The 26,792-nt window shown below is 40.3% G+C and overlaps 1 protein-coding gene across 2 annotated transcripts; it reads right to left on the bottom strand.

The window, feature by feature from the left end:
* Positions 1 to 4,622: 4,622 nt before the first annotated feature.
* On the bottom strand, positions 4,623 to 25,888 carry rps6kb1a (ribosomal protein S6 kinase b, polypeptide 1a). Of its 2 annotated transcripts, none has more exons than XM_049591387.1 (15): positions 25,623 to 25,888; positions 24,556 to 24,599; positions 23,448 to 23,568; positions 19,901 to 19,969; positions 17,906 to 18,053; positions 17,664 to 17,721; positions 15,484 to 15,584; positions 15,233 to 15,323; positions 14,853 to 14,943; positions 14,621 to 14,728; positions 14,453 to 14,515; positions 12,592 to 12,669; positions 12,402 to 12,509; positions 10,507 to 10,619; positions 4,623 to 5,353 (listed from the first exon to the last, which is right to left on the bottom strand). In XM_049591387.1, the coding sequence occupies exons 1-15, from the start codon at positions 25,692 to 25,694 to the stop codon at positions 5,113 to 5,115; spliced, it is 1,506 nt and encodes a 501-aa protein (XP_049447344.1). In that variant the 5' UTR covers positions 25,695 to 25,888; the 3' UTR covers positions 4,623 to 5,112. The 2 variants fall into 2 exon arrangements, with proteins under 2 accessions (XP_049447344.1, XP_049447345.1); XM_049591388.1 differs by having other exon boundaries at positions 23,448 to 23,533; positions 25,623 to 25,883.
* Between the last annotated feature and the right edge of the window lie 904 nt (positions 25,889 to 26,792).

The following is a 26,792-nucleotide window of genomic DNA, read 5'->3' as shown; positions in this document are numbered from 1 at the left end:
TGGCCACATTCTTACATACAGCGCCTTTAAAATAAAAACCACTTACATTTAACATTTTGCCACTTTTGCTTTGTACTATTTGTTCTGTGCTGTTGCCACTGCTCAGAGACAAGACCAATTATTATTATTATTTTTTTTTTTATTTTGACTTCATTATGTACATGATACATATTAACATTCCCCATCTGACGGGGCAGATCTCAGGGTGACAAAGCAACAGGAATAATGTTATTCAATCAATGGTGTTTCCAACCTGAAGTAATTTTTTTTAGTTTTTAGTTAGTTACCCAACCTCTCTCATAGACTCTATACACACACACACACACACACACACACACACAGATCATATATGAAGCAAAGAAATCATCCTTGGTTTTTGCGTCAGTTCATTTCTCTTCGCAATCACTGCCCCTGCATTAAGCACTGCAACAGGAAACTGAAGTTCAAGTTTTCAGCAAGGAAAGTCTGAAGATGTGAAAATGTTGTTTGGAAATCCCCCTTCAATAAGATACTATGCCACACAATAAATACTGTAAGACAATTAGGTCACCGTCGTCAGTTTTGGAATAAGAAAAAAGCTGCATCTGAGAATGCTGTAAGACATGTTCTGCAGGAGTAAAATCATACGGTGCATGCTTGTTATTATTAATATGACAAAATAAGTCTCTGACAGGAATGCCAAATCAAGTTAGCACACATTCTGCTGCCTTATCTAAATAATACTACATAATAAATACACAGTTTGCATAGTGTAAACAACGCAGTGGACACAAAATGGCACTTAAAATAAATATTGTAACAATTCAACAAAGAAAGGAAGTGGAGTGACTGGTCCTTAACAACAACCATTGTACAGGAATGGTAGAAAACAAAAAACATTAAACTGCCTCTGCGAGCAGTCAGTGTCATCAAATATCACACTTTTCACAAAACGTGTTTGACCTTTGAATCTTGTAGTTCCTAAAAATGATAATAAAATTGCAACACACTTGCCCAGGGTTTGTTGGTTTGTTTGTTTGTTTAACAGCAAAAATGATTTGGTTCATTAAAACAGTGCTTTTGGTCAATTCACTGAGGCCACATCCACACTAACACGTGTTTTCGTTTTAAGACGGTGTTTTAAAAACAATCACTGTACACACAAGCCTTTTAGCACCATTTTAGAATTAATCTCCATCCAAATTGATACACCTGGAAACTCATGTCACATGTACACTGGGGCGTATACAGGAAGCAGATTGTCTACTCTGTGGTTGGTTGGGTAGGTACAGAAAACACTACAGAGGAGGCATAAAATAAAAAGACCAGAGATTTCTTTGCTTGGACTAACGATGAGGTGGAACTGATACTTAAGGTTACAGGCCAATATAAAGCAGTCAAGACAGCAGAAAACAGACGGGGAGACATTTAGAGCTGCACAGTTAATCGAAATATTATCAAAATTGCAATATGGCCAAGTGCAATATCCAAATCGCAGGAGCCGCAGTTTTTGATAAAGATAAAATGTTTTAAAACTTACATCATAAATGAAGCATTGTGGTGCTATCATCAATTTTTTTTAAGTGAAAATGAAATGCAAAAATTACCATTCACACTAAAATAACTTACATCACAAGGGCAATATCCGCCCATCCAGACCGCCGAGTTTTCAAACTAAAACAGGGTCAGCAGCGTTTTCAAAAATCTCCATTTTAGGGGTTCAGAAACGCCACAGTAGTGTGATCGCTAGGCCAGTGGTTCCCAACTGGTGGGTCGCGGTCCAAAAGTGGGTCACATGTCCATTCTGAATGGAATGTAAGCGACTCGGAAATGTGTCGAGTTTGTAAAAAACACACTGTGTTTAAGTACGGTGAATTTCCGGCACATGGCTTTTATTTTGAAGTGCCATTTCCTGCCGTAGATTGAGTGACTAATGAGGCCAAACTTAAGTATCACCCTTAATGTATTATGTGGACCTTGAGCTGATGACTAAGGAGAAATCTGGATCTGACGAGTTGGGAACCACTGCACACATACGTAGCCACAGTTGTGTTGTAAAAAGAAAATGTATTAGTTTGGATATAGCCTTAGGCCCAGTCCACCCATATGCAGATATTTTCCTCTATGTTTTGGCCTTGTGTCTCCAAGCAACCCGGGTCATAAATCACTGAAACACTTTAAAACTCCTAAGGTGGATATTTTTTAAAAACTTTACTTTGAATCCGCATAGACACGTATAATGGAGTGTTTCGGAATGCCCATTATTGCTCTATGTAATGGGCATAAGAAATAAACAGCAACGTCAGACTACTGGTTTGCTTACATTTCTTTAGCACTGCTTGGTCTAATGAATGCTTTACACTTAATATTAGTACTGCTGCACAAGTTTCCAGACACCCAGTGTTATTTGGTCCACCACAAACAAATTTTGGATCAGGCCCAATCGAACCAGCAGATGGTGGGACGCTTTCCAGAGTGGTTGTTGTCAGTGAGGAACTGAAGGAAATCTGTTGCATGTCCAGAGCTTCACTTGCATCTTTGAGTGAGTGCATTTGTCTTTATATTTAAGGGGATTTAACAATGACGAGATCTCCAGTCGGTATTATGAAAAAGGAAACATTAGATGGTGTACACACGAGGACAGACAGCTAACGCCTGTGAACATTTGGAGTCAATTTTACATGCTAGTGTGTACAGAGATATTTTGTAAAACTAAGATCTGGACAGATTTTTTTTTTTTTTTGTAAACGGAGGCGGGAAATATCCATTTTTAAAAATATCTGTACACGTGTGGACAGGGTCTTAGTGTGGATGTAGCCGAAGTATTTGGGTAACAAGAAACATCAGGGAGCCATTCAAACAAAATTTACATCCATTCAGTTTTCAGTTAGCATCACTGAAATCTGCATGCGAGAGTGGGCTCAGTTTTAGGGTGAGAAGTTTTGAATGGCTTGACACGGCTCATAGAGCAGCTTTACATCACACAAACAGGTCATACATTTATAGCAGATGGTCCACTCATATAAGTCACGGTTTATCCCCCCACCACTGAGAGCCCTGTTAGTGTAAATGCACAAAAAGCAAAGCACCCAAGCACATAAGACATGAACACTGCCTGACTTGATGAAGGGCAGTGATATCAATTTGGCTGAGCGTTTTTGGATTGACCTGTTTGTTGGTCAGTGGCAACAAGACTGCAGGAATACATGAGTTAAAAAAATATAATGCTGCAGGGGTCATCAGAGCTAAGCGTAGGAGATTTAAAGGGATAGTTCACATTTTTTTGAAGAGGGGTTGTATGAGGTATTTATCCATAGTCAGTGTATTACCTACAGTAGACAGCGGTCGGCACGCCTCCAGTTTGGAGAAGCAGGCTGCAGAGTGCCAACACTGACGCTAATAGGGCTGACCCGAATGCTTCAAAGCTGAAATCATTGCCATGGAAATCAATGTCGAAATCAACAACCCAATGTTTTGTTTTTTGAAACAGGTGGAGGAAACTGAAAGGAGGTGGCAAGTGTCAGACACGAATGAAGCCAGTGTCTTTAGCGTTGTCACTGACCCCCACTTAAAGCAATTAAAGTGGCTGTTTGATGAGGAAAAAGAACAGGTGAGATGAACTAAGGGCGGTTATTCGCAGCTAGCAACTGTACTGAAGCACTTTTTCGCATTCACTCCTACATTCACGCTATGTCCTGAAAATTTTATCACGATATTTTTCGGCTATATCTCGATATACAATATATATCTCGATACTTTTGAATCTCCTCAAAAGCATTTCATTAATGCTAGGACTGGGAGACAAAATTGAACATAATATTTCTGAGCAAAATACCCTGTCTGATGCAACTTTTGATCAATAATCATCAATAATGTGGATATAACAACCAAGTGGGTTAAGGCAACACATTTACATCACTTTACTGTAATACAACCTTTAAAATGTGGAAAAAACACCATTTATACCAGGTCACGATACTACCATATCCAAAATCTAAGACGATATATAGTCTTATATCTCAATAATGATATAATATCTTCGTATTGCCCAGTCCTATTTCTGGTGCCAACTAGCAATCGGGTCATCTGACGTTAAGGTAAGGCTGTAAAAATATTCTAAATATAGTGTGCACTTTGACAGATAGTAACTGAAAATACATTTTGGTGCTGCCCCTATCCACAGCAGTACATTTCTTAGCTTCAGCGATGCTCCTGCCTGCTTCTCCAAACTGGGAGCGTGCCGACCTCCATCTACTGTAGGCAACACACTGTCATATGGATATGCACCTCATACGACCCCACTTCAAGAAATCCAAACTGTCCTTTGAAATAACACATGAAAAGGCATTTAGAGTCTGTTTACATTCAACACAAAGAAACCGAACAGTGCCTCTGGACAGGCCTCCGACAGAAAGCAGTGCCAGCATTTGGTATTGATTGTGGTGGAAGTGATGCTTTCAGATGAAATTTCACTTCTATCTTTTTATAGCTGCTTTTCCGTAAGTCGTGCTCCAACTACCTGTGACCACACGCTCCAGTGAGTGACGAAGGCAATGTGATTGGTTTCCTCAAGCGTAAAGGAGTACTGTGTTCACTGTGGGATTGATATCCAATAATTCTATCTACTGACAGTGTGACCTGTATGTTCTTATCACAAGATGAAACAAAAAAAGCCTGGGATACTGAGGGAGAAATAAATGTTACTCAATGTAATTAAATTCTCTCACTGTGATGACTGTGTTGTTAACACTAACAGTAACACTGTCCAGACTTGTGGATAAAAGAGCACCATTAAATCATATGATAATGCCAGTTGAGTACACCGAAACCACCTCAGCCCACTCATCAGAACGCATCACCCAGCCAACTTTCACCGAAAAGCACCTCTCTCACACAACTCCTCTGACTGACCACATGTCTACTGAAATTCACCTGCTGATAATCTGCACCAGATTGAGGAGGCCAGGCCGAGTCAAGAGGGATGGGAAGGCGCTGCTGGAAGAGCTGGTGATCAGCACTGACAGTGTCAGTTAATCCTTAAAAAAAATCTACAAGTCTCTTAAAAAGAAAACAACTAAAGGGAAGAGGATGAGGAATTGGAAGAGTCCTAAATGTTCGCGGGCAAGCCGAGCGTCATAGGTTCATTCGTAGATGTTCGGGCCGCTTGGAGTTCATGGGGTAAGCCTGCTTTTTGTAGGGCCCTGCGTTGATGCCTGAAGGGTGCCTGATGGGAAGTGGCGCAGAGGCCTCTGTGGTGCCGCTGCTGCTCGTGTCCATTTGCTCCACTGTCGACACCTCCATGGGTTGCTCCACAGGGTTGCCTGTCAGCGTGGGTCCCCGGGGCCAGCAGTCCCCTCCTACAAACTTCACCGGACTGTGGAAGAGGCAGACGTTAGATCCTAAATCATCCTTTGCCTTAAAGGAAAACCTCATCCCTCAAATGACCATTTGTATATCAATTTCTTATCACGTTTGGTGAACACGTTCATGGTGAACAAAGAATAAAAAAAAAAACAAAAAAAACCCAGAAAATTCTTGATGAATTTAAGGAAAGCGGGGCCTCGTTTAACAACAGCAAAACTATATCAAGACATCTGTTTACGAACTCTCAAACAATTCGTGCAGTATAGACTGAGCTTCGTGTTCAAAAATAAAATGGCGCTGAGCACTGCCTTAATTGGTTTGTTTTTAGCCACTAAAAAGGAGGATCACCTTAAAAAAAAAAATTCAATATCAGTTTAAGTGTATGCTAATTAGAATATTTTCACTGCTTTTTCTCACAGTCAGACAGCCCTTTCTGACAAGGAAATGAAGCCATCGTCTCAAAGCCACCAGAATCCATTGACAAAAACAGTAATTTTACTTTGCAGAAGACTAGAGTTGCTCGTCTACAGCTGCCTCAATCAGTTAGTGAGTAAGACAGCAAATGCAGCAAACCCTTAAACTGAAACTGATTTTTGTACGGGCCTAAAATATGGTTTGCTATGCCCCCTGCCCACAACAGTTGTCGACCCAGAAGTGACTGTTGTCATGAGTGCAAGGAAATAGGAATTCAGCCTAATCCAACTCTCATTTATCCAGTCGCAGGGCTGTACGTTAACTTTTTTGGCCCATAGCACTGGTGCTACAGAGGGTGATAATTTTGTAGCACAGGCCAGAAAGTTTGTAGCACCTGTCACGATAACAAATTTTGCTGGACGATTAATTGCGTCAGAAATTATTGCGATATGCGATAATATTGCGTAATATTGTGCTTTTAAGACCATTTTTATTATTATTGTAATTTTGCTGTTTTTAGACCATTTTTAAACTTATATAATGATAATAAAGACATAATGATGCAAGTACACGTTTTTAAAAGAGAAATAAACATTTATTTAACAAGAATATTTAGGACTGCAAAAAAGAAAATTTAAATATCCGAAATAACACATAAAAATATCAAAATAAATAAATAAATACAAAAAAATAGACTCTCAGTCTCTCACTCTCAGGTGTGCAGTTAAGTTGGTCATATTCGCTCTTTTTGTTGAGATGGTTTTAGAACAAACACCGGCTCGTCAAATTATTGGGTTCCCCCTGTCATTTGGTTTAAATCCAAAACACTCCCACACGGGCCATGGCATTTGGTTTAGGAACAAGTTCCCTGTCTTTCTCTTACGCTCAGCTCTCTGTTTTTTTCTCCGCCTCGTCTCCCCCTCACGAAGAGCGCACTGTGTGTGTGTGTGTGTGTGTGTGTTTGTAGCCCATAGCCCCGCCTCCCCCACAGAGACAAAGGCACTCGATGACAAGAGCTTTCCCTCTGTTCATTACGCTAATGAACCAAGTCACCTGGCTGCCAGACGATGCACGGCAGTGAACGCTCTTGTCGTCTAGTGAAAAAACGAGAGACAGAGACACACACACACACACACACACACACACACACACGGCTCGCAAGCAGTCTGTCTCACGCGTGCTACTAGGCAAATAAATTCATTGCACAAACATTTTTTCCCATCACACGTGCGACATATATGTCGCACTGTACAGCCCTGAGTTGTATGTAACAGACACCCTTTCTGATTGGGAACTGAACTAATAGTAAATCTATCTATGCTCTCTCCAACTTAGACTCTGATGACATGTCATTTTACCTCACTGAACACAGGAGCTGCTGGTCTACCACTGCCTTGATTGGTTAGTTGTTTGTGTTACTGTGTGAAGTAACCATCTAAATGCCTAAGTTACACAATAACACAAACAAACTTGGCGACTGAGACACTAGTAGAGCAGCAACTCCCATGTTCAGCGAGGTAAAATTACTGATGGAATGTGGCTTTGAGGAAAGCATAGATAAGTTTTAGTTTTAGTTCAGTTCCCCATCAGACAGGATTGTCTGTCCTGGAAATACTGAGCGTACGACGGGATAAATGAGACTTGGATTAGACTGCAAAATTGTGTGAGAGTCTGTAAACGGATGTTTTGATATGGTATTGCTGTTGTTAAAGGCAGAGACATTAATTCATACAGAATTTTCTCAATTTTTGGATTTTTTTGTTTGCTGGAGGAATGCAAGAATAACAATTCTCTTCCCAAATCCAATATAACACAGGGTGATTAACTGATATACAAGTTGTCATTTAGGGGGTGAAGTATTCCTTCAACGTTCAATTATCCTTTAACATTTTCATTATCCAGCTGGTGGGTCGGTCTCAGTCTCAGTGTAATCTAAGCTTATTAGTCTTGCAGATGAGAACATTAGCTTTGAGCCACTGCTTCTTCATAACCCTTTGCTGTTTGTGTCCCACAAGCACTGCTGTGTGCCTCTCTGTCTCTTTTTCTCTGAACTCAGACTTCTGTGCTGGACCATCTGCCATCATGGGACACCTCTTTCTCTCTCCCCTGGCTGTTGTTGCCTACTCCACATGTTGAAAGTAGATCTCCACACTCCAGGAGTTTAAGTCTCTCTTGTCTCTGTGTTTGTGTCATTCTGCTATCTGTGTTATTTAACCATGATTAAGCTTTGCATCCTGTGTGTTTGTGTAGTCTGTCTTCTCTCCAGGTTACATGGTGGAGAGGAGGGCTTGTATCTCAGCCTCGAGCCGTTTGCTGACATCTGGAAGCTGCTTGACATCCTCCCAGATCCATCCTTTCATATATGTTCACATTCTGTGTTTTACTTTGTCTTTTTGTACACATGAAATCTATTTCCTGGCAGACCGTCCTTGGAGAGGGATCCCTCCTCTGTTGCTCTTCCTGAGGTTTCTTCCATTTTTTCCCTAGTAAGAGTTTTGGGAGGAGTTCTTCATTGCCCCTTGTGAGGGTCTAAGGACAGAGGATGTCGTCTGCTGTAAAAATTTTAAAGCCCCCTGAGGCAAATTGTGATTTGTCATATTGGGCTGTATAAATAAAGCTGACTTGACTGAGAGACAAGACATTTGCAAAGAGGAGATTTTATGCTTTCTAATAACATCTGTGTTGTTTTTGTACTCCACATATTAACCAAAATACATCACATTACATAACGGCTGTCACCAAGCCTTGTTTTAAATAAAAAGGCCTTCAGAGTTTGCAGTCCAGTGGCTGCAAAGATATGCGACAGAGCCAATTGGCCCTCCAAAGTGGGAGCGGGAATTTCATAACCAGCAATGTAACAAAAACAAGCTTACCCAACAACACGGTGCAGGAAGATGAGAAAATACTGTATAGTTTATATCGGAAGAACAAAAAAGTTAATGGACTTTACATGACAATATTCACAATTTGGTTTAAATTTATGAAAACCATTGTGATTATTTTAATCTGTGAACCCTTTTACGGACTAAAGGATAGTTAGCAAATAGTTAATGGAGGACTGGACACATATTCGAACTTCAAAGGTATGGAGTCACCACTTTTTTCGTCCCTCGTTTACCAGACCCGTAAATGTGAATGAATAAATTGTTGGTGCTCATGGTTTCTGTAGCCCCTTTTACACTGCCAGATTTTCCGCAAATGTTAGTCCGATTTGCCGGCCAGCTGCGAGTGTTTATACACACAGAGGCGGAATGGCGAGTTGATCTGAGGCACCCAATTTTCAGCCTCGTAGGGTAGACATATTGGCAGAACCCTTTTAGTTTAAACAGACCGAGGCAGTCTTCTGCAACGGGAGGGGCTGTTGAAGACTTGTGAGAGGAGCTGTTGATGACACCGCACGTGCGAGCCACTGGCGGTGGATAAACAGTAAACAGATAATTGCAGGAATTAGTGAGCAGCTTGTAGCAAGAGGAAAACGCAAACCTGACAGACACTGTAAAGATGAGCAACTGGGGAGACAAGGAATTGCGCGGCCTCCTTGCCCTCGCAAATGAAGAGGCCATTAATCGTCAGATGACGGGGACAGTGAAGAACGGGCCGATTTACAAGAGAATCGCCACCTGACTAGCCACGACTTCCCTCCCATGTCACTGTTTATGTCACACACTGACCTACATTTTGTTACTTGCTCACGCCCCCCATTGCCCCGAAAAAGGCGCATTCTGTATAAACAAAAGTAGGTAGGCGGCATTTTGCCGCACTCCCCGATTTTGTTTTTATACTGCCAATGCTGACAAAAGACTGATTGGGCTTTCCTGCAAATTTGCACAATTCCTATTTAAAAAGGCTCTGTAAAATGAACTGAGCGAGTAAATTGTGGAGAATCTAACAGAGCTAACAACATGTAGCCTGTCCATATTAACAAAAGTTTTAACATTTAATAATATATTTTGATGTGCAATGCAAAGCCACTAAGAACTGGCCGACCCAGTGAGTTTTAATAGACTTCATTTATATGAAATCCGTCGTAAACCCATTGCTCCAGACCCTGCCATGTTACTATAACGTCAAGCCTTTCATTCATAATTTCAGGAAGACAAAGAGGGAGGGAAAGTGGCGCTGAGTCAAGCTTGTAAGGCTTGTCATCGTGCATTTACAAGCTTCACAACTGTATTTATTGTCTGACTTTGTCGATAAGTTTCATATTCTGAAAGCCAAGTGTTTATCTAAAATCAAACAAACCCCAACATGACTAAAAATCGAGACATTGACAGAAATCCACATTTATCTAAAACTGAGCTGCTGCTACATCTGACTGATTCTGGTTGAGCATGCCATGTGTCACACAGCTATAACCAGGCATGTGATTGTGTAGTGAGAAAACAGCACACATAATATTTACTCTAAAACTGCCAGAGGACCAGTGTGAATGCATCTGTGTTTGATGAAGTAATGATTTCAGAAGAAACCACTGTTGAAATAGTCAGCAGATATTCAGACATAAATTTCCTTTATCTGCCTGACAAGCAAGTGTTCTCCTTTCAGCTAAAATTCCTCTGAATAAGTGAAGAATTATTTTCAAGCCCTGTGAAGTTCCTGTTTGCCTCTGGGAAGAAGCTTATTTACTCTTCTAGCAATGGTTTTAGCCTGCTACATTTACAAGGTCAGCAAATGAGTCATTGATTTTTGTGAAAAACTTGCTCGGAGACAGATTCGGTGGAACCAGTAACAAAAACAACTTGCTGTTACCTCACAGGTGTTCTCGGGCTTCCAGGGAACTTCCGTGGTGAGCGCACCTTTGGCTCGAAAGAGAACTTCTCTTTGACGTTCTCAAGCACAGATGGGGCTACATATGTGAAACCCTGGGGAGGGGAGGGGGGACAAAAACAGAGAGAGAGAGAGAGATCTGAGTCCACCTCTTCAAAGACCATCTTTCCAAAAACAACCCACAGCTGATGATGAGCAATGAAACGCTGAGTAAACCATATCATGCAATGTGGTGGAAATGCGAGTGAAGCTTCCAGGAAAACCAACAGGACTACACCAGATGGGACACATTAACTGATTCTCGTAAGACCTACTTGTTGAGACAGAATAAAAAAAACATTATGTCCAGACAAGGCTGGCCTCCGTTTGTATGTTTGTTTGCAGACAACACAGGAGGAGTTAAAGTGTAAAAGTTAATGCCTGAGTATTCTATTAACAACCCTCCGTCTTTTCTCTAAATGTCCATCATATATTTCTGATTCTAATTTTAAAATTATGAGTCACATAACGCTAATACCATGTTCAAAGAAAATACTCGACTGTGACTGGCTCCACTTCAGACATGGGTTATGTTTCTGATACCTGACATTGCTGCCTCATCATTTTAGTTAACATGCTCCGAGCCACTGGAACAGTTTGCCTGAGGATTTGAGAATTGAAATCTTTAGCCATCAACTTAAAACCTACCTATTCAGCCACACTTGTGATCAAGAATAGTTTATAGACTTAATTTTATTCACTTGTATATTATTATTGTATTTTACCCAGTCTTGAGAATTGAGACAACTCATGTCCTACCAAAAAAGCCTGGAAAATGATTAGTTACCAACACACTCATTCTGTTTCTGGGGTGAAAGATTATCTTTAAAGGATTTATATCTATGAAATAAATGATTTATAAAATATTTTGATCTGCTTCCAGTTTCTTTAACTTCTAACTAAATCATAAATAAATAAGAATTATGGTTAAAAAAAATGAGTATTTTAATAAGCTTTTGGGGAACTTTTAGCAACTTCGAAAAATAAAATGGCCACTCACTATGACTACGCCCTAATATTAATAAATATTAGGGCTGTTAAAAATAACACCTTAATTTCGATAATTAAACACAGAAAAAAGAACATTTACATTTTAAAAAAGCCCAGGAGGAACTCTTGACAGGAGAACTGTACTCTGAAATTTCTGCAGTGAGGAATTTTCATACCATCGGAGTACTTCTTGCCTGACATATCACCTCAAAACATTTAACAGTGAACCTAGCACAGCATCTGATGCTAACGCTAGCAGCCAGCCTTGTCAAGCCACACTCGACCAGGTGTTCAGACGCAAAATGAGTAAGTCTACCTGTGACTGACTCACTAACTCTGAAAACAACAAGCCTTACCGTCTGTTGCAGGCCACATTTTAGTCTTCATTATGGCTCAAAAACTGACATTCATAAAAAAGGTTTGGTCTCATTTTGTACTGGAGGATCCATACCTGATATGTTATGATCCACCAATGTTAGGCAAGACACGAGACGACTATATCCCCAGTTTTTTTAATGTTATGTTCACTGCCATTTTGTTAGCAGGAGAAATCGATCTGCTCTGTGCAACATGCAGCAGCACTGTCAAAACTAGACAAGGCACGTATTTTAATTAGCTTCTGGGACGATTCTGAAACGTGCTGTGCCGTGTTTTGAAATGTCTAGAGTGGCCCCAATTAGCTTGAAGGGCCATGTGGTCACCTGTTGTTTTGTACATTTTATTATGGATAATTGCTTCCATAATCTATCATCAAGTTATGAAAAATTCTGGAAACTCTACACTAGAAACTGAGACAGAGGAGCGCAAATGTCCACTGTTTGTTCAGAGGTACGGCACTAGATTTTCACCAGGAAGACTTGATTGGCACTCTCGCTGAGCGTGGAGTCATCGGGGCTGTCCACTGGAGTCTGGCTGGTGAACTTGGAGTCAAACTGGCTGACGTCATCAGCCGATTGCTGCCGAAAGAAACAGGTCTGTTTATCATCTTGCAGGGCCAGGGGGGAAGTCACAGAAGACTGTGTGAACAGACTAACTCACCAGGTATGGTTTAAATGGAGGCTCTACTTTGCGAGCAAGAAGGTCGTCCCAATTTATATGCCGGAAGAAAGGGTGGGCCTTGGAAACACAATGACAGCAGCAGGGATTTTATATTTCATGATAAGGTTTTCCTAGAAGCAGTCTCATTTTCTGATGCATGCATACACTTGTCACTCTACTTTCTACAGATATACAGTGCCCTCCAAAAGTATTGGAACAGTGAGTCCAATTCGTTTACTTTTGTTGTAGACTGAAAACATTTGGGTTTGACATCAAAAGATGAATATGAGACAAGAGATCAACATTTCAGCTTTTATTTCCAGGTATTTACATCTGGATCTGATACACAACTTAGAAGATAGCATTATTTGTAATGGAACACAAAATTTTTAGGTGAGCAAAAGTATTGGAACATATAAACTTAAAATAGATTAAAGTGAATGAGACTTAATATTTAGTTGCAAATCCTTTGCTTTCAATAACTGCATCAAGCCTGTGACCCACTGACATCACCAAACTTTTGCATTCTTCTTTTGTGATGCTTTTCCAGGCTTTCACCGCAGCCTCTTTCAGTTGTTGTTTGTTTTGGGGGGTTACTCCCTTCAGTCTCCTCTTCAGTAGGTAAAATGCATGCTCTATTGGGTTTAAGTCTGGAGACTGACTTGGCCAGTCTAAAACCTTCCACTTCTTGCCCCTGATGAACTCCTTTGTTGTTTTGGCAGTGTGTTTTGGGTCGTTATCTTGCTGCATGATGAAGGATCTCCCAATCAGTTTGGTTGCATCTTTCTTTAAATTAGCAGACAAAATGTTTCTGTAGACTTCTGAGTTCATTTTGCTGCTGCCATCATGTGTTACATCATCAATGAAGATGAAAGAGCCCGTCCCAGAAGAAGCCATGCAAGCCCAAGCCATGACATTACCTCCACCGTGTTTCACAGATGAGCTTGTATGTTTGGGATCATGAGCAGATCCTTTCTTTCTCCAAACTTTCGCCTTTCCGTCACTTTGGAAAAAGTTAATCTTTGTCTTATCAGTCCATAAAACTTTTTCCCAGAATTTTTGAGGCTCATCTCTGTACCTTTTGGCAAATTCCAGCCTGGCCTTCCTATTCTTCTTGCTAATGAGTGGTTTGCATCTTCTGGTGTAGCCTCTGTACTTTTGTTCATTAAGTCTTCTGCGAACAGTAGATTGTGATACCTTCACTCCTGCCCTCTGGAGGTTGTTGCTGATGTCACTAACAGTTGTTTTAGGGTCTTTCTTTACAGCTCTCACAATGTTTCTGTCATCAACTGCTGATGTTTTCCTTGGTCTACCTGTTCGACATCTGTTGCTTAGTACACCAGTGGTTTCTTTCTTCTTCAGGACATTCCAAATGGTTGTACTGGCGATGGCCAATGTTTGTGCAATGGCTCTGATTGATTGTCCATCTTCTCTCAGATTCACAATTGCTTCTTTTTCACCCATAGACAGCTCTCTGGTTTTCATGTTGGTTCCACCTCTAAATGCAGTCTGCACAGGCAAAATCTATCGTACCCAATCTGAAACTGAGCTCAGACATTCAGTGCTATTTATTGTTTGAATAATCAATGTAATTGGGAGACACCTGGGCAACAAAACACACCTGTCAGTGACATGTTCCAATACTTTTGCTCTCATGAAAAATGGGTGGGTTCAAACAAAAGGTGCTATCTTCTAAGTTGTGTATAAGATCCAGATGTAAATACCTGGAAATAAAAGCTGAAATGTTGATCTCTTGTCCCATATTCATCTTTTGATGTCAAACCCAAATATTTTCAGTCTACAACAAAAATAAAGGAATTGGCCTTACTGTTCAAATACTTTTGGAGGGCACTGTATTTACCTGGACCTCAGATGCATCTCCTGGTCCAGCCCCAAGTCGCAACGAGGCATTTCGTTTCAGCAGCTGAAAGAGGAAGTTCAGAGACTTATTTTTCTGACACTCCAAATGCTTCAGCAGAGACAGCAAGTCCGGTGAAGCATGGGGCAGAAGAAGGCTTTTACAGCTCACCTTTTTCAGGAGGTCCCTGGCTTCTTGTGTGAGGTAAGGTGGAAGGCTGAGTTTGCATTTCAAGATTTTGTCAATTGTCTTCTTTCGGTTTTCACCAGTGAATGGAGGCTGTGATTAAGCAGCAGGACAGGAACAAGAGTTAGAAAGAGTAGAGCATGCTTCCTATCTCAGTTAGCCTTACAGTTTCCTTTATTTAACAGTGATACTTGGGGATCAACTGGTGTGGACTTACTGCTCCTGTCAGCATGTCATACATGAGAGCTCCCAAGCTCCACCAGTCCACTGCTCTGTTATGTCCACTCCTCATTAGGATCTCTGGAGCCCTGACAAAGGAAAAGGGAGTGACTAAGTGAATACAGCGGATACACTACACTGGGTAGGAGGTAGGAAATGCGACTATATATTAGTGATGGGCATGAGCACTTGATTTGGACATCAGTATTTTTTCAAGGCAAAGAGTAATCGCTGCCTAATCTCCCACATGTGAACATGACTTTTACATGAGTACTCTTTAATAATTTAATGCGAGTGCACAAATATGGAAGTTACTTAAAATGACCATCCCTACTATATAGGTCTACAAAAATGAGCATGCATGTTTATGTGACATACATGTATTCGATAGTGCCACAGAAGGTGTGGGTGACTGTCCCGTCATGGATGGACTCTTTGCATAGACCAAAGTCTGTCAACTTCACGTGTCCTGAAATGAAACAGAGCCAAAGCAAGACCATGAGAGAAACTCAGTTATCAGATTACCGAGAGAAAGAATTCAATCTGAGAACAAATGGTCATGTGTGGAAAGAACATGTATTTAGTTTTTCTAATCTGCCTTTTGTGAGGAACACTTGAGGTTTGTGTACCGTTGTTGTTGAGCATGATGTTCTCAGGCTTCAGGTCTCTGTAGATGATGCCTTTCTGGTGTAGGTGACCCAGCGCCATTGAGATCTCAGCCAGGTAGAAACTGTCAACAGAAGAAAAAGCAAGAGGCAAACTTTTATTGACATCAACTGAATTTGTTTTTACAAAATATTCTAAATGCCCCTCTGTGATCTGCAGTTAAGGTGTTATCCCGAATGTCATTTAGGTTATTCCAGGAATACTACACACCCTTATTTGTTCAGCAGCTTGGTTCATGTAATCACCGTTTTCACCTACAGGCTGTGTTTATAAAACACAACATCAGGTACTGAAAGTGCTTTGTCCCTGTTCCAAGTGACCCTCACACGCCTCAGAAACAGTGTCACACATCTGCCTCTTTTCACAAAACTGAATTCTTCACAATTAATGTCACCTTAAAAGAGTTGTATATGTTTTCAGTGAGAGGCCGGGAGGCAATCTGGTTTGTTTTAATGGTAAGTTCACTTTCAAAATCGCCCTAGGAAAGCTGCAAGATATATCGCAACAAATACTAGTAATAATTAACGTACGTGCTTACAGTTCCTAACAGTAAAAAAATAATTTTAAGACGCAACAAGCTACAAAACACGCTCTGTCTGATCTGGGCCTTAGACTACCAGAGACAACATATCACACTGCCATTCAGACATCATCTGGCATTAGAAGCCCTTTACAACACGAGTCAGCAAAAAAGACCACTAGGAGACAACTGGCAACACTGTGTGTTTTTGCCCACACTGCTGCCATTTGGAAATGGTTTTATATTGTAAATCATGGCGGTGGCCTTTAAAATATGTGTACAAACATGGGACGGGAGTGACAAAGGGGATGAAAAGATTCAAACAAATTTAGATTTGACATGTTTAAGCAAAACATCCTGTAACAGGATAGTTTTAAAAAATTCCTCAGGATAAACTCCCATTGACCACCAGAAACACTGTAAATTAGTCAGAGGAAGGCTAAAGGGTAATGTTGTCCCTGGCCAGATGTTTAAAGGCTAACTTCAGTACTTTTCAACCTGGACCCTATTTGCTGTAGCCAGCAGCTGCGAAAACAGGTTGCAAAGAAAACCACTTGAGGCATGTGCACGCTGTCAATATACGTCCAACAAGCATTACCGCACCGCAATGGTATGCCTCTGCACACCAGTCAAATTTCTTTTAGAGATTACATCCTTGCTTGTGAACAAGTAGATGCTTCACTGAAGATCTATACAATCAACACAGTTTTAAGATGGACGCCCAAGATTAGTGACACCAATTCAGTTTCTGGCCAAATGTCACCCCCTCTGTTTCTGAGTTAAGACATTGAGTGTTTCTTGCATAATATTATGATGTCACTGTGAAGTTGACCTTTGACCTTTTAGATATAAAATGTCATCACTTTATCATTTTATCCTGTTAGACATTAGTGTAAAGGTTTGTCATAATTAGGGTATGAATTCTTGAGTTATGGCTGGCCAAAAACATGTTTTGTGAGGTCATAGTGGTCTTGACCTTTGACCGCCAAATTCCAATCAGTTAATTCTTCAGCTGAAGTGAACGTTTGCGCCAAATTTGAAATTCCCAGATATTGCGTTAAAAAGAACGAGACAGACAAAGTCACACTGACCTTTAGGGCTGGGTTAAAAAAAAAAAATCGATTCATCCGATTCAAATCAATCTTCACTGGAATGACCCAATATCGATTAGTAAAATCCAAGATTGATCTTTTAATATGCACTTTTTCCCACAATGTGTGAAGCTTTAACCCTGTAAATCTCACCGGTAGTAAACAAGCTGCAGCGCTAAGTTATGAACGACTGTAGTATTGAGAAGCTCCGACGTTACCGGCCCTTTTATCCGTAACTGTTAGTCTACGTTTTTACATTTGGGCGTGATTTATTTTCATGCTGCAGCGTCTCCTCCTGCTGTCTGTGCATCCTGGCTGCTGCGCCACTTTTACACACACAAACACGGAGTAATGATGCCGCGGTGGAGACAGAGAGGTGAAGATAACTTGAGTTGATGACAGCTACGCTTTTAAAAATTGTAGTTCCCGTCTGACAAAAAAAAAAAAAAAAAACATAAGAAAAGAGTGTCCAGGTAGAAAAATGCTGAAGTTACCCTTTGAGGCTTTACAAGTGACAGACAAACTAACTTACCATGCTGTGTCTTCCATGAAGATGCCCTCTCTTTCAAGCTGCATGAACAGCTCCCCTCCTGCGGTCACCACAAACAGTCAGTAAAATGTATTCACAGTGGAAATGGAGACACACATTTTTACTTCAGTGAAAGAAAAACGCCATTGTCCAGTGCACAGACAATGTCTCATGCTCATAAAATGATCAAAAACAATTTAGTGTCGAGGTTTGTCTTGTTCTTTGTGTTTGATCTCTTTGCTCACCGCTCAGATACTCCAGGATAAGGTACAACTTTCCCCCCGTCTGGAAGGCATAGATGAGGTCCACAATGAAAGGATGCTTCACCTCCTCCAGAATGTTCCTCTCTGCTTTGGTGTGCGCTGTGTCCTTCGCATTGCGCACAATCATGGCCTGGCAAGGGACAGAAAAGCACAGGAGTGTCGGGGTGTGAAACTATTCAGGCAATAACTCTAACCCAATTAGCTGGTGTCAGGGCAGCTTCAACATCAGAGGCAGAGCAGGAATCAGGACACCAGGTTGGTAGCAACAGTCAAGTCTCATTAAGCCAATAAACACAGTCATTAACCAAAACCTCAAGCTTCGGGGAATATGAGCTGGCTTTTCAAGTAAAAGTCTGGCACCAGCCCTGTGTCAGCTGCAGAGAGGAGGCCAAGCTGAACAGAAGCGGCAGATCTGGGGTTTCATGGGAAAAAACCTGCTGCCATTATTTTTGGGTGGTCTGCCCTTCGCTTCTGGCTTCATAGCTGAATGCACCAATGTGTCACCACCAGAAAAGGCACACAGTGACATACAGTATAAGTGAAACACTGTACAGTTAATGCCTACCATATACTAGAAGACACTGAGAACAATTTTAGAAGACTAAAGTCTGACATCCTTTCACATCTATGAGTTTTAGTCACACACTATAAGATTTTTCAAAGACTGGGGATCTTGCAGGGTCACTATTTGCAAGACTAAGACTAGATTCCCTCTGACATCATTTCCCAGTCTGGTCCTGGTGGAAAATATTACGCCAAACTCCCTTATGACATGTTAACAATTCCTTACATGTCCGCAAAAACACATAACTCCAAAAACACGAGATGAAAGGCATCATATGTCAACATTATTCTTGCCAATTTGGCATCAGTATAATCCACAAAGATTAAAGACTTTCATACAAACTTTACGTTTTAGATTTTGTCCCCTCAACTCGCTACCAGCCCCAGTTGGTTAGCTGTACTTTTTTAGTGGGCGGAGACTGTGGAAATATGAGGTGAACCATTTCAAAAATTAAGATATCTCACTAAAATAAGTGCTGGTTGGTGGATCAGATACACACAGAATCAGACTCTTGTTCACTCCTCAACTCCGCCAGTTTCTCCTCCTTTTCCACAGTTCAAGAGAACAGAGACTTGTTCTTGTTCTTGTACCTCCCCAGGGTCTCCTCCCTGTTTGCTGTCTACCTGGTTTGCTTCTTCCTGTTTGGTGCTGGTCAGAGAGCAGCTGTTGGGTGTTGACAATGTTCACGTCATTGAACTTTTTTGTCAGTAGTCAAAACAAGAAAAGACTGACTTAAGACAATTTGGACTGAGTTTGATGACCACCTCACAGGAGCACGCACCAACTGAGGTAAAACTCTAAAACAGTGGCTCCCAACTGGTCCAGACACAGCGTCCACATTTTTCTGCAGTTCAGGTTCCACACAGTTTAATACACTCAGCATCATTCTAGCATTTGACCATGTCCTCGAGCTAGTTTTCTATCTCTGTCAAGTAGCTGTCCGTTAGTCACTCACTCTATGGCACAGCTCTGTGCCAGAATTTCACTGTACTTAAAAATAAAATCTTAAAAAAAAAAAAAAACTTGACACATTTGCAAGTCATTCCATTCAGAATGGACCTGCAACCCACCAGTTGGGAACCACTGCTCTAAAACACTTTATTCCAACATTGTACATTTGTCTGCAATGGTAAAATTGCTTGGAAACCCGGCATAAGCTGCATTTGGCCTCAGTGTCAACTCTTTAAGATGCCAATTCCTTACAGATTTAAACTACTTGTGTTTGCTTACGTCTACATTAGATAACGCAGAATCTAATCCTCTCATACTACACTATACTGTATGAACACCAGGGGGCGGTCTGACCCACCTTTAATGAGCATAACTGAGTTACTCTCTAAAATCGATGAGGGTATTCTTGTTGATTATTATCAAAACTTTCAACCAAACTTGAGACATGCAGATTCACTCACCTTCTTCAAAACTTTCATAGCAAATATCTTCCCAGATGCAGCACCTGCTACCTTCCGAACTTGAAACACCTGTAAAAATGAACACAGAAATTTACACAGGTTTCTGCAAGTTAAATTTAAGATTTTTAAGACTTTTTTTTTTTTTTTTTAAACACAGAATACAATTTAATACCTGAGTGTGAAAGTATGCTGGAAGACCATGAATGTCAATAATGCCAAGAATTATTTAATATTATGTCACATTTTCATCATCTACTTTCCAGCAGTATACACCAATAATTCCTAATGATAGAATTCGTTTAACTAATGTGATCTGCATCAGGACAAGTGGCAGAAAATGGATGGATGGATGGATGAACCTAATTAAAAAATTAAAGCTGGGGTAGACAGTTTCATTTTGGCTTCACTGGGCTAAATTCCCATAATAAACTCTGAGCATCTTGTAATTCAAGTGGACTTAGAGAACACCTGACATCTGCACCTCCTCCCTTGGCTCTGTTCAGGCTTTGAAAAGTCTAGGCTGTGACGGGAGACTTTGGCATTCCTATTGGCTCCTCTACAAATGCAGATGCGCATTCATGTTCCTTGTTCCTGATTCACTGTGAGAAAAATCCTGCAGATGAAGTTGCTACGTCAGCATTTTCCTGCACCCCAAAAAAGTTAGATAAACTTATCAAAAAAAGAGCCTAGAAGAGTCGGACAATAAATGCAATAAAACTTGCGTCAATATCGGCGAAGCGTTCAGAGATGGAGGCACAATGTTGCTCATAGTTTAGCCTTTTGCTAACCGGAACTTAAGGCTCATTGCTGTGGCTTCAAGTTCACGTTTATGTAGCTGATGATTCACAGTGTGTCCTCTGCCTCACTCCCCATCACCACAGACCACCTCGCCATGAGAGCAGGCAGCCGCTCTGGAGACAGACCCCCAGTCAGTGGCCACGGCAACCAGAATCCAACAGCACAAACCCCAGCTCCAGGAGACCAGACAGCTCTGACTCCCCATCAGATCTGAAAGCTCGCTGCTGCTGTTACACAGATTGGATCGGGTGCTGCTGCTGTGACAACTGGCACTGAGTTTGCGGTGGTCAGAATCGCGCCGCTAAAACCACCGCCCGACGGTCTTTCTACGGAGCTGCTGCCTGCTCTCCTCCTGGGGAAGCAACCCAAGCGGCGAGGAGCAAGGCGGCGGGACCGTGTGGTGGCTAGTTTGCCAATTCTTTTCTCATTTGCAGGGACAACGGACAATTCACACTTTAGTTTAGTTTACAGGTGTATGACTTCTCCCAACAGCATACAATCAGATACAAAAACATTTTATAACTTACACTATTGCCTACGTCTGGCTAGAGAAAATATTAAGTGGGTTTTATAGATATAATTTAAGACTTTTGAAGACTTTAAGACCTGCAGATACCGTTGCATCACTATTTCTTTGGTTGTGTAGACCAGATGTTTTCTTCTATGTCTGAAGTATGACTTGAAAAAATACATTTTGTCATGCCAGGGGCATTCAGAGAAATGATTTGGGAAAAAAGGGATTTTGTTTAGTTCAGAAGGTACTATTGTGCATAATGTGTATTCACTCTGCTAAACAATGAATCAACCAAGGTCACTGACTTCGTGCGTGAAAATATTCGTCCATTATTCTGACTTAAGAGTGACCAGGGACTGCTCTGACTTTGCGTGAGCCAAAGTCTGTGTCTTGAGTTTCTGTTTACCAGCATAACTCTTAAAAGACTATTTGCTCTCAGTTATAAGGCTGAGGAACTTTAAGTCTGTGCCAGAATATATACTGTAACTACACGGGAATCTCAAAACAATGACAGTGTGTTTCAAAAAATATAATTACTTTGTAATGCTGAGAAATTCCCAAGCTGCAGAAAAGTCTTAGTCATCATACACAAAACCACTTCAAGGAAGAATAAGTCATGCGTCTGCTTGCAAAAAGTGTTTCCAAAATAACTGATGTGCACTTTCATTGTTAGGGTTGGAAATGAGAACATCAGAACATGTCCAGTGTTCCAAAATAACATGATGTTGACACCAAAATAAAACCATAACAAGGAGGCAGATTCTCTGATCTCAGTGGTGTTAGGATGAGATACAGGTGGGTGCTGGTGATCACAGCTCTGGAATACATTGAGATGGATACTGGAGGAGATGGTTCTGGGATGCCAGATCTTTTATTGAAAAGGTGCAGTAGATTTTTTTTATTTTCCCCACAGCAAAAACACACTGCAATATTTCTCTGGGGATTAAAAGGTTGTTGAGAACAAAACTGCTCTGGTTTCTTGTGTGCAAACTTAATTTCCAGCAACTTTGTTAAAAAAGTCCCCACCCATTGGAATTTCAAGATGATTGCAATCCTCCCCCATATACTGGCAACATGTTGGCAGGTCCAAGGCCAAAACACGAAAGACAAAGTGGTGTTTTCCACACTTTTAAAATCTTATTTTTCCGGGCATTTCAATGACCTTGAGTAGAAACATGTATTTTTTATTAAAACTGAATTGTGTGACTGTGTATGGAAGTCCATTTCTGCCAGTGTAATGGAGAAAAAAAGGATCATGTTAAGTCATTTTAATGAGAAACTTCCTCAAAATTATGATTTAGTATCTCAAAATAATGACTTAGCATCTCAAAAAAATGAGAAACTTTCTCAAAATGACTTAGTATCTTAAAACAACGACTTAGTATCTCAAAGTAATGACAAACTTTCTCAAATAAGGATTTAGTATCTCAAAATAATGACATAATGACTTAAAACAATCTTAAAACAATCTTAAAACAATGACTCAGTTTCTCAAAATAATGACTTAGTATCTCAAAATGAGAACCTTTCTCAAATAATGACTTAATCCCTCAAAATAATGACTTAGTATCTCAAAAAATTAGAAACTTTCTCAAAATAATGGTTTAGTGTCTCAAAATAATGACTTAGTATCTTAAAATAATGACCCATTGTCTAGAAATGATGACTTAGTATCTCAAAATAATGACTTAGTATCTTAAAATAATGATGCACTGTCTTGAAATATTGACTTAGTATCTCAAAATAAAGACTTAGTATCTCAAAATAATGAGAAACTTTCTCAAAATAATGACTTAATATCTCAAAATAATGGTTTAGTGTCTCAAAATAATGACTTAGTATCTCAAAATAATGACTTAGTATCTCAAAAATAATGGTTAATATCTCATAATAATGACTCAGTTTCTCAAAATAATGACTTAATATCTCAAAATATTGACTTAGTTTCTCAAAATAATGACTTAGCATCTTAACGGCTTAACGTGATCTTTTATTTCCCAACACACTGTGGGGAATGGACATCCATAACTGTGTAAGTAAAGGCTAACATACAGTGCCCACTGAAAATGTAACACTAAACTGTACAGCTCTGCACTTAGTTTCCAACCTGTACATAGGATATATAGTTGATACCTTCAACATCCAAATTCAAGTCATGTTGCATTATAAAGAGGAAAACTCAGGAGGTGTTGTATTCATAAGTACATTTTCATGACGGACAATCAGGTGCCTCACCTTTCCATAGCCACCTTTTCCCAAAACTTTCAGCAGCTCAAAGCATTCAGGCCTGATCTGCTCTGTTCCCTTGTTCACGCTGTTCTCTGAAATTTCAAACTTCTCACAGTCATCCATGTTACTGGCAAAACAAAACAAACAAAAAAATAAATAAAGGGGATTAAAAAAAAAAAATCACATTTAAAACATTCAGTCAACATTGTGTTCACAGTTTCAAAGACACACAACAGTATTATCAGTGTGAGTTACAAGCACTTGAGCCTTAACATAGATTCACATCAATGCAGTGACCAGCTTAGTTATTACTGCTGTAAGAGACCCTATTCAAGATTATATAAATCATTAGTAGGTCCATATGGATCGGTGACAAATAAAAGAAAACTGTTCTACTGCACAATGAATGCCTTTACTTTAATACTTTAAAGGTCCAGTGTGTAGGGGGACATATTGGGAGAAATGGAATATAATATAATAAGGATGTTTTCTTTGGTGTGTAATCACTTGAAAATAAGATTTTTTATGTTTTTGTGGCCTTAAGCCCTTTATATTTACATAGAGGGTGCATCATTATCTACAGAGCTTGCTTCAATCAGTGTGTTTACCAGTTTTAATCACTCGGTCCATTTTATTTAGAGATGAAGAGACCTCGGCAGATTATTTGCCTCCTGGTAAACATCTACGGAGCAGAGAATACTAACCCTAAGGGCTCATTTATGCTCAACGAAAAGGAGTAGCACCCCCGGGGATCACGGAGACAATGTAGCGTAGTTCAAGTGAGATAGACCATAAGAGACGACAAACCAATTTAAATAATGGAAGAATGGAGAAAATCAGTGATATAGAGAAAATAATTAAACATTCACATGCTCATCTCTCCTAAATCTTACACACTGTTCCTTTAAGTACATTTTGCTTTTAACACTTACACACTTCTACTTAAGTGAGGTTTTATATGCAGGACTTGTACTTGGACTATTTCCAAAACATCTAAATACCTCCTCCGCCACTGACTAGAAGTTATTTACAACCCCATGAGGATAACTTCCAGTCACCATGACTTAGTTGGCCCTTTGGGAACCTGGTGAATTACAGTTTTGCTTGTACTTACAATTCAAAGCCACTGCACTGGTCCATGTATTCACTGAGCTGGCCCTGAAAAACGAGGCACAGGACAGAAAATCTCAGCAACAGGAATGCAAGGGAGGACTGTTATTTCCCAGCCAACCTGAGCTTATTTATAGACATTTAATGGACCTGACACTGGTTTTACCACAAGGGTTAATGAGTTTATTCCCCTACAAAACATTTTAGCTTTTGTTTCAAGTTACTTTATCAGACTGGCTGAATAGAAACACACTTTCTCCAACCAACATTATATTTAAAAAGCTTATGTTTGTGACTGAAAGCCAGTATCAGCTACATGAAGCTAACTACTAACTTAACGTTAGGTGAGCGGTGGGAAAGCTAGCAAGGAGTACGCTCCTTCGAGCTACAGTCCGGTTAGCACTGGCAGGGTTTCACTCTGATGTTGCTTTAAATTCACTTATATTGCGTTTATTAACATTGTCAAAGTAGTTGTCAAACCATACACGTAACCTACATGTAACTAATTACCGACACGGTAATGTACACCCGTACAACAGGAATGCCGATGCAGCGCGTAAGACCGCTTTGTGCATGATTCCATTGTCGGACAGGTAGCAACGCCCGGTGAAACGTAACGGCAACTTTATCCTTTGTATTCAGCTTTCAGTGAGGCTGTTTCCTACCGTCGTGTTTTTTATTTGTTCTCCTAAAACTCATTACAAACACGGAAGCGTTAGTGGCTTCACTAGGTTGTGCGCTTGAACGTAACATTCGGTAAGCCGGGAAACACCAACTTGTCCGCGGTCAACATTTACGATTAAGCGTAATGTGCTTGCCCTCAACTGTCGGTGATGATGAAAACCGTTCAACAATTTAAATAAGTAAAAACAGCAATGGACATTTACTGTAATACAGTATAGTGACTTTTGGGGGGCGCTGCCATATTCCGCGGGAAGGAGGGTAAACGAGGACACGTCCGATGATGGAATCACTACTGTTAGCAAGGCAGGCCTCGGAGCTGCTAAATGCTAGCTAACCGGCTAGCAGCTAACAGCGGCGGTGTTAGCCTCAACGTTAACGTAAACTCACCCCGTCCTCAAGTTCGTCGTCAGAGACATTCTCATCCGGTTGATCCAAATCGATGTCGAAAACCCCGGCCATGGCCACGGCACTTCACTCGGCGTTTAGTCACAAAACACAGTCCCGCTCCCCCGCCTCATGGGAGAGCCATCACCGTTACAACCGGCTACGGCAGAAAGCATGGGCTAACATCCAGCTAACCAAAACAAGGCAGGGACCGGGCGGCAGGAGAAGCCTCTAGTGTCGGTCACCGGCACTACTCTGCGCAGGCTGCGCCGGAGACACATAAAACACACTAGTGAAGAAGTGACAACCTGCAGTAATAATATAATATGGATTTAAAAAAAAAATTACATGCAAATTAACTGAATTAGCTGGCCTTTAATTAAAAATATGTACTTTTCATCACTCAAAAAATACACTGTATTAGTTGAAGTCAAACTTGTATTAGTTATGTCCAAGTGATGCAGTGTAACTACATACAGTTACACAAGTACTTTAGCTAAGTTTAAGTTGAAGAAAATGGAGCTTATTTTCCTTTCCTTGCATTTCTACTTCTACATTTCACTGGGAAATACTGTATTTTTCACTTAACTGCAGTTATTTACAGCTTTAGTTACCTTACACACTAAGATTTCTGCAGTCAAACATACAGAGAGCTTGTAAGAGATGTTCTCTCATCCAGTAAACTACCCACCAGTGTATAGAAGTACAGCTGCAGCGATTAATCGACAGGCATTTCTCACAATCTAAACAATCACTTTAGACAATAGTCAGCAGATTACACTATTATAAAAAATAATCATCAGTTGCAGTCCTGTACAATAGTTAAACATAAGCTCCACTTACAACTACAATCCTGCTTTTACATTAATGCATGAGAGTAATAATAGTTTCTGATAAATTGTATATATCATGATACACACATGATATATGAATGGCTGATGTGCAATACTGTTATGTGTAGTATGTGGTTTTTTTATGTTTTTAGGGTGTATGCTTTTCATTTCTTTTGGACAATCATTGTTAGGCAGCAATGCTTGTGCAGCTCCCGAGTCCAAGATGAATTTCTTACAGGGACAATAAAGTATATAGTATTGTATCATATTGCATTGAGTACCTTTCATACTTAAAGTACATTTTCTTTATTATACTTACATACTTTTACTTTAGTAACAC

This window comes from Epinephelus fuscoguttatus, linkage group LG12, assembly GCF_011397635.1.
Source record: "Epinephelus fuscoguttatus linkage group LG12, E.fuscoguttatus.final_Chr_v1".
In the NCBI taxonomy this organism is placed as follows: domain Eukaryota; kingdom Metazoa; phylum Chordata; class Actinopteri; order Perciformes; family Serranidae; genus Epinephelus; species Epinephelus fuscoguttatus.
The sequence above is the reverse complement of the archived record's forward strand: the minus strand, read 5'-3'. Positions and strand labels throughout refer to the sequence as shown.

What these genes read in the sequence shown, in the direction of transcription:
- rps6kb1a (XM_049591387.1), bottom strand. Translation starts at nt 25,694, where the DNA reads ATGGCCGGGGTTTTCGACATCGATTTGGATCAACCGGATGAGAATGTC. An exon ending in CAGTGCAGTGGCTTTGAATT is followed by an intron (nt 23,569 to 24,555) that starts GTAAGTACAAGC and finishes TTGTTTTGCCAG; the next exon opens with TAACATGGATGACTGTGAGA. An exon ending in TTCATGGAAGACACAGCATG is followed by an intron (nt 15,585 to 17,663) that starts GTAAGTTAGTTT and finishes TTCTGTTGACAG; the next exon opens with TTTCTACCTGGCTGAGATCT.